The 14,275-nt window shown below is 36.1% G+C and overlaps 3 protein-coding genes and 1 long non-coding RNA gene across 9 annotated transcripts; 2 read left to right on the top strand and 2 right to left on the bottom strand.

Annotated features, from left to right (window-relative positions):
- Positions 1-236: 236 nt before the first annotated feature.
- On the top strand, positions 237-4,801 carry LOC124300043 (vesicular inhibitory amino acid transporter). 3 transcript variants are annotated; one of them, XM_046753659.1, is made up of 5 exons: positions 237-594; positions 1,064-1,164; positions 1,644-1,945; positions 2,117-2,246; positions 3,066-4,801. In XM_046753659.1, the coding sequence occupies exons 3-5, from the start codon at positions 1,671-1,673 to the stop codon at positions 4,248-4,250; spliced, it is 1,590 nt and encodes a 529-aa protein (XP_046609615.1). In that variant the 5' UTR covers positions 237-594; positions 1,064-1,164; positions 1,644-1,670; the 3' UTR covers positions 4,251-4,801. The 3 variants fall into 3 exon arrangements, with proteins under 3 accessions (XP_046609615.1, XP_046609616.1, XP_046609617.1); XM_046753660.1 differs by lacking the exon at positions 1,064-1,164; XM_046753661.1 differs by lacking the exon at positions 1,064-1,164 and having other exon boundaries at positions 237-412.
- Positions 4,802-5,491: 690 nt separating this feature from the next.
- On the top strand, positions 5,492-9,121 carry LOC124300044 (uncharacterized). Of its 3 annotated transcripts, none has more exons than XR_006907136.1 (4): positions 5,492-7,429; positions 7,491-7,648; positions 7,787-7,877; positions 8,863-9,121. It is a non-coding gene; the product is annotated as an uncharacterized LOC124300044 (long non-coding RNA). The 3 variants fall into 3 exon arrangements; XR_006907137.1 differs by having other exon boundaries at positions 7,508-7,648; XR_006907135.1 differs by having other exon boundaries at positions 5,492-7,648.
- Positions 9,122-10,237: 1,116 nt separating this feature from the next.
- LOC124300823 (trafficking protein particle complex subunit 2-like protein) lies at positions 10,238-12,687 on the bottom strand. Of its 2 annotated transcripts, XM_046755232.1 has the most exons (6): positions 12,386-12,687; positions 11,899-11,974; positions 11,026-11,198; positions 10,708-10,795; positions 10,507-10,586; positions 10,238-10,433 (listed from the first exon to the last, which is right to left on the bottom strand). In XM_046755232.1, exons 2-6 carry the CDS (start codon positions 11,929-11,931, stop codon positions 10,391-10,393), a joined length of 417 nt encoding a protein of 138 aa, XP_046611188.1. In that variant the 5' UTR covers positions 11,932-11,974; positions 12,386-12,687; the 3' UTR covers positions 10,238-10,390. The 2 variants fall into 2 exon arrangements, with proteins under 2 accessions (XP_046611188.1, XP_046611187.1); XM_046755231.1 differs by lacking the exon at positions 12,386-12,687 and having other exon boundaries at positions 11,899-12,368.
- A 644-nt stretch (positions 12,688-13,331) lies between these two features.
- Positions 13,332-14,150, bottom strand: LOC124300824 (electron transfer flavoprotein regulatory factor 1). Its single transcript, XM_046755233.1, has 2 exons — positions 13,840-14,150; positions 13,332-13,717 (listed from the first exon to the last, which is right to left on the bottom strand). The coding sequence occupies exons 1-2, from the start codon at positions 13,876-13,878 to the stop codon at positions 13,514-13,516; spliced, it is 243 nt and encodes an 80-aa protein (XP_046611189.1). The 5' UTR covers positions 13,879-14,150; the 3' UTR covers positions 13,332-13,513.
- Between the last annotated feature and the right edge of the window lie 125 nt (positions 14,151-14,275).

Consider the following 14,275-nt stretch of genomic DNA (forward strand, 5'->3'; position numbering starts at 1 on the left):
TTCAACGCGTCGCGTGAATTAACATAAATGTCAAAGAAACAACGTCATATGATACGGACGTAAAGTTTTGAAATGGAAATGGAATGTCGGCGATAAATAATCTCCGTTTCGAAGGATCTACACGATTTGGCAATGAGTTGAATCGTGGTAAAACTCCGACGCTTGCGTTCCTTGACGCAGGCGATCCAGACTTGCGCGAAAGATGCGCAGCATGCGTCGGAAAAGGAGCACATTGATCGAGCCGGACGCCATCAAGGGATCCTGACACACTCCGATCCCAATTCCCAAACACCGACACACCACCCCCAGTCAATGCCGCGATTCAAACTACGAGATTAAAGACTTCTAACTCGTAATAGAAAACGCGGCTAGCCATGCGGTATCGCACCAGTACATAGCTAGGCGTTAATTTGTAAAAATAAACTTTTTTTCAAAGTGCCTATGATAATTCATTTAGTTTAGTGGTATAGAAGTCACCGACCGTTGAAGCTGGAAAAATATCGTAGACGATTCAACGCGCTTCAAGTTTTTATTGTTTCACGCAAAATAAAAAAAAAAAAATAATAAAAAAAAAAAAGAAAGACAAACTGATAAGTAAGCTACACATTTAATATTAGACGTATAATATATTGTACTACGGAAACTGTGTAAACACATTTAACGTAATTTAACGAAACCCTATTCGTTTTGCTTTCCTACAAACAAGAACAGGAATATGAACGTTCAAATGCACCGAATCTTAATACAATTGGATGTTTTTCACGTTTCTTGTCGTTAGTGCCGTTTAGAATTTCCATTCGAATTTCATTGTAGACGGAATTATATGGTAGCATTTACTCCCGAAGTTGATACGTCTAGGTGATGTACAGCATCGTATATTCATCTTAGACGAATCTCTATCCAAATCTTCATATTATACTAATTTCAAACGACTTTGCATGCCAACAATGTATCGTGTTCTAAATTGTTTTCCTCGTGAATTGCAAGTGAGATTAATTTCTGAACACGATGAATTACAGCTTTAGCGTGCGGTTCTATCGAATAATTTTGACATTTGTTAAAGCTAGGCGATAAAAAGTGACTCTATGCCCAAGGTGATTTGCCATTCGCATTAGGCATTAACAAATTTATAACAAGGTGAAATTTCGTGTTGCTTCCGTTTTGGTAAGTAAAGTTTTCTTCACGTAAAGATCATGTCGATCGTGTAAGTTCAGAAAAGATGCTATCTGTTGCGATATGTAATCATTGATCTTTCGATGCCGGGACCGACCTATATATAAACAGACGGATTTTTTGAGGGTGAATCGTTCGAGCAACAATGCCAATAATAACCAATAAATGCAGAAATTTATCGAAACGGCGAAACACGAGATGAAGAAAATGGATTCGAATGGATATTTCTGAAATCTTATGATCATTATATTTAGCTTCCACCGATACTGATTATCTTTCACGCTAAAAGCTTCTCGTACTTTACAGAGTTATAATTATTGTCGTTTTTATATACTCTGGTATAAATACAATAAAAAATTAGTATACAGTAAGAATTATACGTAAATGCAGCATACGATGATGAATTTGATTATAACTCTCTAAAGTCGACAGTACACAAGTAATATCGTAATAATTGTTGAATTCTACAGGAATAATAAAAACACAAGGATAAAGAAATGGCAAATTTTCGGGGATTTTATATACCTCCAATTGGTGCGACCATAAACGTCGCCTGGGAGACTCTGAAGGCGAAATGGCCGGAAAGCAGCCCATGCATGGAACTGATACGCGGCACTGGCGGGGGTCAGTCGCAAGGTCAACAAAAGCAATTCGAACAGTTTAACGAGGGTCGTGACAACACCGAAATGACGGCAATGAATGGCGAACACCCTTACGCGGAACAAAGTATCGGCGGGATTGCGGAAGACTCTTTCAGCTACCAGCGCAGCAAGTGAGTTCAAATCTCATGTTCGTAAAAGCAGTAATTCTCTTCGCCCGTCTATATTTCAAAATTTTAAGTCACCGTTATTCAAGTCTGTGGATGAATTCGAATCCATGTAATGTCAATATTTCGTGAACATGTTGCTCCCGAACGGTAATATTTAAAATTTGTCATATGCAGCGACAAACCGAGAGGCGGAAGCACAAGCAGCGGCGGCTTCAGCGAATATGATGACGGTGGGGAATTTGGGGCTCCCGGAGTCAAGATCAACGAATGGCAGGCAGCCTGGAACATCACAAATGCGATCCAGGTAAAAATATTCCTGAATTTGGCTCTTATTTCTTACAAGTATTCAGAAACGAAGTTGGAAAATGCTAGATGATTTAAAAAAAAAAACTATTTGAATCGGATGACATTCAGTTGCGTCGACTCTCGTAGAACTTCGCGGTTGACCTTCGCATTGACGTTAAAAAATCGACAGTAATTTGTTAACTTTTTTCGCATCGAAACGTGTTGGTGAATATTTCTGCACAAGGATCGAACAGTATCTGGTAGAAATGTGAAATTCCGATATAAGTTAATTCTGGTAGACTTTCAGTACAAGGAATGTCTACTCGACAAAACTCTAATCAAAATCAACAGAAAATGTTTATTGATTGCAATTATTTTTTTAAGCTGCTGTTTAAAAAAAAAACCTTCAATTATTCCTTTTAACTGTTTAAGATAGACCGATTATTGAAGATGTAACAGATCACGAGCGCGAGAATGAAACAGCTCCGATGATTATATATACAAACTTATCATTAAATTGCCTACGGTTTTTTATTTCTATAATTCTGACGAGACTGGGGCGTCAAGAAAACGAAAAGAACCGCGATTTACGCAATTTCACATTTCACGCACGATTCTTTAGGCCAATTACCTCGACACTTGATTTTCACCAAGAAACGAATGTTCCAATATAATTCCAATACTACGTTGCTTTGCGATTGCTCTGAAACTTAAAAAGGATAGCATTATTATTAAACAACAAATAGTGTGTCTATCTTGAAAAAAGCTCTCGCAAAGGTCAAACGTCGTCAAATTTTGCATTCTTACCCCGCGTAATTAAAGGACTACCAATTCTTAGGGAATGTTTATCGTGAACTTGCCGTTCGCCGTGCTTCGCGGCGGTTACTGGGCAATAGCCGCGATGATTGGAATCGCCCACATTTGCTGTTACACCGGCAAGATACTGGTCGAATGTCTCTACGAGTTGGACCCTGCAACGGGGCAGCGTGTCAGAGTGCGAGATTCGTACGTGGCAATTGCCAAGGAATGTTTCGGGCCAACGTGGGGAGCGAGAGCAGTGAACATAGCTCAGATAATCGAGCTACTGATGACGTGCATCCTCTACGTCGTAGTATGCGGTGATTTGATGATCGGTTCTTTTCCCGAGGGAGCAATCGACACCAGAAGTTGGATGATGCTCATCGGTATATTCCTCATTCCGTTGGGATTCCTGAAATCCTTGCAGCACGTTTCGGTTCTGAGTTTCTGGTGCACCATGGCCCACTTGCTGATAAACGCGATAATCGTCGGCTACTGCATCCTCGAGATCGGCGACTGGGGATGGTCGAAGGTTAAGTGGGACATAGACATGAAGAATTTCCCAATATCGCTGGGCGTAATAGTCTTCAGCTACACCTCTCAAATATTTCTTCCAACCTTGGAAGGAAACATGATCGACAGGTCAAAGTTCGACTGGATGATCAACTGGAGTCACATAGCGGCAGCAGCGTTCAAATCTCTATTCGGATGGATATGCTTCCTCACGTTTCAGACGGACACGCAACAAGTGATCACCAACAACCTTCACTCCCCAAGTTTCAAAGGTCTGGTCAATTTCTGCCTCGTCATCAAGGCCGTCCTCTCTTATCCTTTGCCGTATTACGCCGCCTGCGAACTCCTCGAGCGCGCCTTCTTCAGAGGTAGACCGAAGACCCCTTTCCCAACCATCTGGACCGTAGATCGCGAGCTCAAGGTCTGGGGATTGGCCTGGCGCGTGGGCGTCATAGTCTTCACCATTCTAATGGCGATTTTTATCCCACACTTTGGCATACTGATGGGATTCATCGGGTCCTTTACTGGCACCATGTTGTCGTTCATCTGGCCTTGCTATTTTCACTTGAAGCTGAAAAGAAACTCCATGGAATGGGGCACGGTCGCTTACGACTGCTTTATCATTTTTCTAGGCATTTTATTCGGCGTTATCGGCGTTTACGATTCCGGGTCAGCTCTCATCGAAGCCTTCGAAATTGGCCTACCATTTTAGGTCATTTTAACGCATAGCTACATACATTATCTTTTTATTAATATAAGGAGACACCCTTTACTTACGCGCACATGTTCTAGTCACATTTAGGCCACGTGAATGTCGATCACAGACAAACATAATATAACGTACATATCGATTATACCGTACTAGATCCAGAAGCAATGTTCTACGGAACCATATCAGAGTAATTTTTGAAACTCGATATTTCATCGATATTAAGTCCTACCTATACCTTGGGTGGTAAAATAAAATTGATAAAGTGTTCTAAACCTAATTTACAGCTTCCAGATCTTACGACTAGCTTATCCTACACTTATGCAACAAGCAGTGATCGTGACAATATTCCAGAACGTATGTACCTATACATATACATATGTATTATATATAAATCACTGTCTTCCAATGTTAAAACTGTACAAGTATATATATGTTATTAATTGTTGAGTAGGATTCTGTATTTTATAATAACGATTAGGAAACATAATTTTTACGCACAATTTATAATTACTCATACGAGGTGAGTCGAAACAAACCCCTGCTGCATATTGATTGTGTTTTTATTCCGATTCGACAGTGAAATCCGGCTACCCGGTTCCCGTGTTCAAAATTAAGCGCAGAATTTGATATGAGATCAAAGAACACCGATTGTCAACGACTTATGAAAACTTGAAAGAGTATATTTGTTGCCTAACGCTGCTTCGCCAATCGAGTTCGGTCGATTTTCTATCAAAGTCTATAATACCTGGAATTCAAAGTAGAGATTTAATGGTATTGAAAAAATGAAAAGATAAAAAGACCTCCAAGTAATAACTTCCCTTAGTTCACCTCGTAAATGAGTAAGCATAAATAGAGTAGGTGCAGTAAGATATTTATACTCAAGTGATCCAATGTCTTCCAAAGGTCTGAGAAATCAAAGTTAGATTTTATTTACACTGTGAACCGTGACTGTATCAATTATATACCTATAACATTTTTAAATCACGTGGTAATGATTTACTGTCGATATCTATACGGTAACAACAATATCACACGTTACTATTCAACTTTCATTGTTACTGTTCTTGTTATTATTACGGTGCAATAACGGTTGTACTTTTTCTTATCACCGAGGAGTTATTATAAATATAAGATATACACATAGATATAATATACAGTAGGCTGATCAAGCTAATGATCATACTGACAAAAACCATATAAGAGTTTGTGTCTCTAAATATATGGATATATATATATATATATATATATATATATATATATATATACATATATACATTAATCAATTAATCGTAAACCAAGTCTTCCAACGATGTCTTCCAGAATGACGAATAATTGTATATCATACAATATACTTTGTTCATAATAATAATAATAATAATAATAATAATAATAAAATGAGCCCTGTAAACGTATATAAAAAGTAGTTTGATATGAAAAATGCAATCGTACTTCACTGAGCAATTTCACTACGCGTCTATAAAAAATACGTTGGCCTGAATACGAAATAAAATTGGGTAGAAAATAAAGTATTATACATTATACCGCATTACGTGTCGGTTGTTTATAGATCGCCCGGTGGAATTAAAATATATGACAATTCAAACCCGTGAATGTAACAATCTGCATAATGAATTTGATTATAAGATTTTACTACGTACAAAAAAATAAAAAATAAACAACAGCTTAAAATTTATACCCAATAAAATTAAATCGAAAAATGTTTTAAAGAATGTAAAAAATCAAAGTCATACCATTCTTTTATTCACTTCCGAAATTAAAATTTTTAAGCCAAACGGAAAACGGAACAAGGAATTTTGAATTTTCGTGAAAATCAAGAAAAATTTTGATTCACATCGCTTCGTTTCTTGTTTCAAATTTGAGCCTAAAGTAAAATGTTACGATAGATAGCGGATCGGGTGTTTTTATAATTGAAATTTTTTCTTTTGAGTTTACAACGCGTAATTTAATTTGCTCTCTGAAATATCGATTGGTCAATACTACCGTATCATGTACGTATCTAAGTGTAAAATATGATAAGATTTAAAAACTGAGAAAAAGAATATATTGAGATGATTATTAATAATGTAACAAAAAAGTTACATTTCAAAACGTAAGCGATTAGAAAATTAATCAAACGAAATATTTTATTTATAGGTTCGATCAACTTTCATAGGTGAAATTTATTGTAGACATCATTCCATGACGGTCTATCCTCTGGACTCGATCGGTCAAAAAATGGACTTGGTTTTTTGTTTACACCGGTACTATTATTCTTTCTCTTTCTTTTTACTATCATTTGAACGTACCACAAAATCCCGCTGCGTTTTGAAATGAAATTCATAAACGTTATAGCTACATAGTTATATAAAAAATTATGGTGTAAAGGGCTTCCATATTACAAAAAATATACGAATGAAATTTTATTGTGCGGATTTGAACAACTTTATTGAATCATATAACGTATACTGTATACAATTATATGTATACACTTTTATTGTTCAAAGTAGCAAACCTAAGCATACAAATTATATGTGCGTTGATATTAATTTTTAAAACATCGACAATAACGAACAGTATACATGACACATGATATATAGTAAGATGTTAGCTCCCGCTGTTATATAATGTCTTTATCGAAACAGTCAATATGTAACATGTATATGTGCAGTGTATCACGCGCAAATTATCGATACTTGTGTAAATGAGTATTATTATAAGTCTAGATAAATGAATCACGCATCTATATGTGAAGAAAAAAATTATACAATATGTGTGCGTATGCAGGTGATACTTGACTACATTTTAATGTGTTTCATCCCGAAATCATAGACAAGCATTTGAATTGTACAATGCGATTTATTACAGTTAAATTATAAACCTGACGCAATTGAAATACCGTATTGCATCGATTGAACTTTAATATTCAGCATGTTTCTTCAGAATTGAATTATGAGAAGCTTGTTGTTCGATGGTATTTATTTGCGCACCTAATAGTTGCTCTGTCTCAGAAGAAAATAAGTATGGCCAATGAAGCGGTTAAGTGATAAACTTAGTCAGCTAGGCAGACAAAAGGTTCACACCTTTCTCCATACACGGTAAAAACATGGAAATTTTGATTTTAGTCACAACTCGAATGCTGCACGAATCATTAGAAGGATGTATGTGTAACCATTTCAGTGGTAATGAAAAAAAAAAAAAAACTTTCACTTGAGCGAGAATAAACACCAAATGAAAGAAAAGTCGGTATTTTTTCACAGTTAGACATTTACGAATAAACAGTAAGTGAGGTATTTCGTAGAAATCAGTCATGCTCCAGAAACGATAGACAGTTCTATAAAACACGTTTAAGCGGCGAATTATTCAGTTCACCGAATACTGTCAGGATGAAACTACTACAGGTACGTGTTAATGTTTTAAACAAAAAGTAGTTATAGTATTACTAAATTATTAAGTTGTATCGCACAAATTGCGTTTAAATTGGAAACGCCGTAAAGATTATAAAACGTAAGCCCTACGTATTTTTCATATCGTTACAGAATATGATATACGTATTGCTGTTATGCAGCAGTTTCGCTGCCTTCTCTGTAGTGGCGAGAAAATCAGGCGATGGTGAAAGAGAGAAAACAGGTATGTGAGATTATTTTACGAAATCCCGATATTTCACACGGAATATCATAATTTTTATACAGTTGTATGATAATATATGAAGCGAAGAAAGTGTAATTGAATTGTAACGTCAAGGATGAATGGGCCATGAAGTCTGAATAAAAATTTGATAAAAATGAGAATACCGTTTCGAAAATCTTCAGAAAAGTTATATATGCCAGTGACGGTCAATACGAACGAAACAATATCCCTACTTTGTGAAAGATATCAATCCGAACAAATTAGAACATTCAGAATGATCGAACTTTTGTGTTGTTGAACCGGCTTGTGTTCACTGTTTACCATCAAGATCTCCAGAAGTCACATGCGAAAAATTTACAAAATAGTTATCTCCAGAGTGGATAAAGATAAATTTATCTACGTGCGACATAACATATATCGAAAATTACATTTTCGCGTTACAACTGTACTTAATTGTAAAATTTCCTGGATGTTTTTCCGGAAAATGTGTGGGAATCTGGTCAGTGAGTAAAATGAGCTCAAAAACACTAAAATGGGATAAAGAAGCACCGAAGTTTAACCATTTCGAACGATCTGATTACAGAACCGTTTCTCAAATTGTTGATATTGGCTTATCTTGTTCAAATTCGCTCAGATCCATTTCTATTACATATATGTATGTATGGGATGTTGTTTCATCCTTGTCCACTATCAACGGTGCAAATAACATTGCTGGAGATTTTTTAAGCGGTTTTTTCTCTTATTCTAACTTTATATTCAGACGGTGCTACCAATTCATAGTTAATTACTGGCATTCATCGTGTAATTATTAACTACACGGATATAATTGTACGGTATTTATTTTCGTTTCAAACCGACGGTTCATGCCTATACAGTTGAGTAGCTAATATAAATATTTCGCTATATGTGAAGAAATATTGCTGCTGGGAAGATTGAAAGAGTAAAATATTAATCTGTTAAAAAACTTACTTTGATTTGTTCACAGACATTTCTCGAGTAAAAATCAAAGTGTTTCGAGGACCAAATCAAGAAGAGATGGGTAAAAAATTCGCTTCGTGGGGATTTTGGGTGAAGCAGCCTAGTGGCAATTAGAAAAAAGGGCTGAGCATTTCCATTAATTCCTTGTAGTACGTTTAAAATAGGTATTACAGATTATATTTTTCTTATATCTGTTACCGTTGACATTGTACTACATTGTTTCAAAGTTTTTAAAATATAGAATAAAATTATCAGTTTTAATAATATATTAGCTTTAAAACTCTCGCTTGCTGAAGCTCGCTCAGGGTCAGATGCCTAGTGTAACTGGTTTTTGTGCTCGCTTACTAGTTGTCAGTATTTTACCATATGACATAGTTGTAGGGGATACTGGGGCACGATGGACTCCCCAAAAAATTCTGGTATTTGCTTCATAGTATACAGAATGAACACTGTCTTTGTGCATGTGACGCAAACCAAATTTACCCGTAACATTTTTACTATATAATGTTACAAATCACGTTTACACATCCATGTAAGTATAACGTATTGTGATTTTATGACAATAAATTTAGTCAAAAAATACCACACAACAATCAGCTAAGTGCTGAAAGATTTGAAACACTACGCACAGCAATTTTAGCTCTAATTGAACCGCGTTATTGTCATGTATTCCTATGTATACAATGCAAATCACTCACCAATTGCAATTTGTTGATCCTGGTCGTTCGGTTTCTTTTTCCGATTCAAGATGTTATCTGAAGCATGCATATTGGTTTGATAGTACCAAACATGACGTTTTCAATAATCAAACGTGTAAACTTGAAAATTAGTCCTGAAAGTCAAAAGTCATCAGGTCAAGGACCTGGACAGCCAAAACCATGGAGCGCTTATCCTGGAGGTAGAGATCCACTAGGTGGAGGACCTGGACAGCAATAACTTCAATAGATTAGTCCTGAAGGTCAAAAGTCACCAGGTCAAGGACCTGGACAGCCAGAACTACGGAGCGCTAGTCCCTGAAGTCGAATTTCACCAGGTAGCGGACCCGGAGCGCAGGATCCGGGAGGTAGAGAACCCGGTACTCGAAATCTGCGGAGCGCGATTCTCATCCATCCGTTCTACTGCGTGGTTGTTTCCAGACTGAGGGATTCGGTTAGCTGATTTTCGTCTATATAGATCGATGACGTCGAGAAAAAAAAAAATTTCGGTGACGTCACTTTCTGAACATCCGAACATCCGAATATCCAAACTTTGGTTTCGAACTTTAATACCATGTATGATGTATGATTTATTCTCTAGCCTTAAGCACGTGATGACAAATAATTATAAAGGTTTCCTTCGAAACACATTTCTATGACGGAGATTACGACTATATAGAGCTGATATCTGTTTGGTAGAAGTTTATTGTGGGATTTGGCCAGTGATTTGCCAGTATCACTAGAAAACAACGATTTTCATTTCACTTAGTTCAATTATTTATTTCATAATTATACCAATTAACTTATATTTTATAATAGTACATACTGTGTAAAGTTTGATTAAGATACACCCATAATTTCCATTACAGCTGTGTCAAATCCTCTGAAAAATTCCGCTCAGTAATTATTGATAAATAAATATTTTTATTTAGTATGTGCACTTCTGACAAACTTACTTGGATTGGATTTGGTCCCCTGGTACATAGAATGGATTGCACACTGCGTTCGCGTAAGCAGAGTGTAATTTTCTGAAGATCTAATTGTGGAATAAAAACTTGATTACTTACTTTTGATGAAGGCCAAATATGTATATATACAGAATACAGATCAAGTTTGAAATTAAATAATGTAATATAAATTTTTAATCGACTTCATACCATTCGTACTTCATTGTCTCTTAGAGATGCATTTGTTGATTGCAGTACAATGATGAATTTAATTTTGGTATTTGTAGCATAACCAAATCTGAAAATCATCGAATTTTTTGCCATATAATTAACTATATTCCCACCATAGGAGAAAAATTCTCCAGTGTACTTAAAAATCAGTGGCTTAAACGGGACCTTCGAAAAACGAGATGTAAATGAAAAGAACGTTTGGCAAAAGCATTCAATACATTTCAACCAAAGACAATCGAAATGCCAACTGCAAAATGTACACAAATATTGAGTTGTGCGAATTTCGTGGTGAATTACATTTTGTGCTCCTCGGTTGAAAATAGCAATCCTAAAAAGAGCTCCCTAATATCAGCTGCCATCTTATTTCCAGTGTTTAATTTTTCTTCTATAATATCAATTGATGTGTGCACTTTGTAATGGAATTGTAAAGCCGCTGTTTCATCAGAGCAGCGAATATACTTCGGAGAATTCTGTAACAAAACTCACAGTGTAATCATTTACAAGTTCACGTTTCCCAAAGTCAAACATAGAAGCTTATAAAAATCATTAGAGACTGCCCGTAAACCATGTAGCTAGCTTGCGAGGGGGGGAGAAGGATTTGATGAAAGACTACGTTAGGCTACATGTGAGTTGGTTTTGTAATTGATGCGGGTTTCAATGACGTGCCTTTGTATTAGGTACACTTAAAACTCAGCTTGATTACCACGAAAAAGGTGTGAAAAATTTTTTTCCTAGTAATAATAAATGGCATTCGTGGCTAGTTTTGCTATTTGTTCCTCGGGATGTCTTGGTGTAATAAAAATGAAAAAAAAAAACACTACTTGTTCATCAATATTTTTTAAACCACATGCTTTTCTGGGGTGGGGATATCTGTGAAATATCCACGATCAAATGATATGGGGCGATGGGGATGAAAAGTGTCCAAAATATCATTGAGACAACAGGCTTGGCCAGAGAGACCGAAGACAAGGAAATATACATGTAAAGCTACGTTTGGTCAAGGAACAGGGACCGCGAATGCTGTTAAGGACTATATTTGTAAGACTCCATATCCAGCTTTGTAATTCAGTCTTTATCCAGACTTATATCAGATCCGACAAACTTTGAAAAATTGTTGGTAATCGAAAGTATTTTGACAGATTTTGTAACCTAAAAAAATGATTTACTCACGTCTTTCCCGATCACTGCGACGCACACAGCCATCTTAGTACATCTCAGGGATGTGAGGACATATAACAGTTTTCACCTAATTTGTATACCACGATACTTTTATGCGAAATTATCGAAAACACGGTCTTATCATTGTTTTATCAAAGAATACAGTTTTACACAGATACACTTTATAGTCCGAAGTGAGTTCATTACTTGCACACATACTACCAATACTACCAGCAAACAACCGCCTCAACAAAATATCCCTAGAGATTTTGCTTTAAGTTTTACTAACTAATGCACAATTAAGGATTAACTGACACACGTCAGAATTCGACTTCAATACATCAGTAAGGAATGATTAATGTTCATATAGCGTATGAGAACTTTAGTCTTGACGAATATCAGGGGACTTGATCCAAGTGATAAATAAATTCGTTTAGACTATTTCAGTGACGGTGGCCCCTGATTGACCGTCTTTCTGACCAAATACTATGTTAAATACCTCGTTTGTTGATTGATCGTGGGATGTAATCTTCCTGATCTTCAATAATGAACCGTGTATTTATGAAGAGATTGAACAAGTCTGATCAGCTTGGTTCGTGAAATCAGTGATCGGGATCGTTTTCTCCATATTTTGTTCACATCTTCTCAGCTGTTCATACTACATTGTTTTAAATGCCTTTTCTGCAAACCTTCGGATCCAATTATTCCAGATAGGACCATTTAACACTAGAACTACCAGACCAGTCAGAATGACTGGTTTTATAATTTCATTTTAAAATTCCCACTTCATGTCACATTTTTTCCCCGCAATGATGTAATGACTTTTACAACGATGACTAAAGGAGTAATATAATGAATTTTATTTTTGTTTTATTAGATTGGTTTTACAATTTCATTTTAAAGTTCCTGCTTTGGTACATTTTACCTCGGTAGTTCTAGTGTTAAGATTTTTCCAGTGCATTTTTGGCGGATTTAGAAAAATGCTGAAATACATGTATTCAGACTTTATATCGACATAATTTTACAAAAGGAATCCGTTGTGCACAGTCTCGAATCACTGTGAAGAACAGATTAAAAGTTGTCGTCAAAGAACGTGAAATTTCGCTGTATTCTCTTCGTATTTTCTCAGCTGTTGATCCTATGATACTGAACATAAGATTTTTTGAAATCTTTGGGGTTAACTTTGTGTACAAGGAGTTGTTTGAATCACAGTTACAGTTTAATGTGAAACAAAGATTGATTGTCGGTCATTTGGTAAATTATGACTTTTTAACTTCTCTGTAATTCATTGCACAATTAAACCCTTGTGAATGTAATGTCAATATTTGAATATCCTCATTGTAATTACTGATAAGACACGTTATACTATGTGGAGCTACATTATTCAATAATCAAACAGAAATCTAAGACAGATTACAAAACAGTTAATACTTGTTGCTCGCAAATAAAATTTGGAATTTTCTTTATTCTATATGCTGCCAATTGCATTAATAATAGAACTAATATATATGAACCACAAGATATTATATATACACTATAGAAGACAGGATTGTTACAATTGTCAGTCCTTATCAATCGTACTCAACAGTCTTCTTAGCGAGGTCATTTGATAAAGTCTAAATTATTTTTAACTGTAATATCTTTTCTTTAGGGTTCGATATTTCCGAAGCATATAAAGAGCCTCCAATTCTTTAATCACGTACTGTCCATGCTCCAACATTTTTTCAATTTTTTGTGGATCATTTTCATCTTTGTTTTTCGTAAATATCTTTTTTAGGTTTGTACGAAAGTAAGTGTATCCCTTTGGATAATCTTTCCCCAAGTGCAGCAGCTAAAACAATATACATAGGTTGAATAGTATAATTTAGAATAAGAGAACGTAATATACACGATTAAGCTACGATTGACGAAAGAACAAGATGAAATAAAAAAACACGTCATATTTATACGCACCGTTTTGTACAACTCGATTACTTTTGTTCGCTGCGCCATTATTCACAACTTGTTTTTAAACATTGTCTGTAGGATTTGTATCAATTATACCTCTGGACTGCTCCCAACTAGGCTTCACAACATACCTCCACGCTTGATCTTCTGCTACTGCGCGACAATTCAACCTACTGATCTTGGGTTCAGAGTGTTCAGAGTGCAACTGTTTCGACAAAGCTCGGAGGTTCTCGGATTTGTTCGGATATTTGGAGTCGGCGACGCTAGTGAAAATTGGACAACTGGGATGCCTTCCGAAATACACTTATCACGCCAACTTTAAATACATGGGACGGCACCATCGCGTCCAGTCCCAGACCGCAGTCGCAGTCAATGACGGCACGGATTTCATGACGTCACTGACGGGCGGTAGTGAGCTGTCGGACGATTTGGGAACGCGGTT

Source organism: Neodiprion virginianus, chromosome 3 (assembly GCF_021901495.1).
Source record: "Neodiprion virginianus isolate iyNeoVirg1 chromosome 3, iyNeoVirg1.1, whole genome shotgun sequence".
NCBI classification, from domain to species: domain Eukaryota; kingdom Metazoa; phylum Arthropoda; class Insecta; order Hymenoptera; family Diprionidae; genus Neodiprion; species Neodiprion virginianus.

What these genes read in the sequence shown, in the direction of transcription:
- LOC124300043 (XM_046753659.1), top strand. Translation starts at nt 1,671, where the DNA reads ATGGCAAATTTTCGGGGATTTTATATACCTCCAATTGGTGCGACCATA. An exon ending in TTCAGCTACCAGCGCAGCAA is followed by an intron (nt 1,946 to 2,116) that starts GTGAGTTCAAAT and finishes TGTCATATGCAG; the next exon opens with CGACAAACCGAGAGGCGGAA. An exon ending in ACATCACAAATGCGATCCAG is followed by an intron (nt 2,247 to 3,065) that starts GTAAAAATATTC and finishes ACCAATTCTTAG; the next exon opens with GGAATGTTTATCGTGAACTT.
- LOC124300823 (XM_046755232.1), bottom strand. Translation starts at nt 11,931, where the DNA reads ATGGCTGTGTGCGTCGCAGTGATCGGGAAAGAC. An exon ending in TCGCAGTGATCGGGAAAGAC is followed by an intron (nt 11,199 to 11,898) that starts GTGAGTAAATCA and finishes GTTTTGTTACAG; the next exon opens with AATTCTCCGAAGTATATTCG. An exon ending in GGGGACCAAATCCAATCCAA is followed by an intron (nt 10,434 to 10,506) that starts GTAAGTTTGTCA and finishes GGAATTTTTCAG; the next exon opens with AGGATTTGACACAGCTGTAA.
- LOC124300824 (XM_046755233.1), bottom strand. Translation starts at nt 13,878, where the DNA reads ATGGCGCAGCGAACAAAAGTAATCGAGTTGTACAAAACG. An exon ending in TAATCGAGTTGTACAAAACG is followed by an intron (nt 13,718 to 13,839) that starts GTGCGTATAAAT and finishes ATATTGTTTTAG; the next exon opens with CTGCTGCACTTGGGGAAAGA.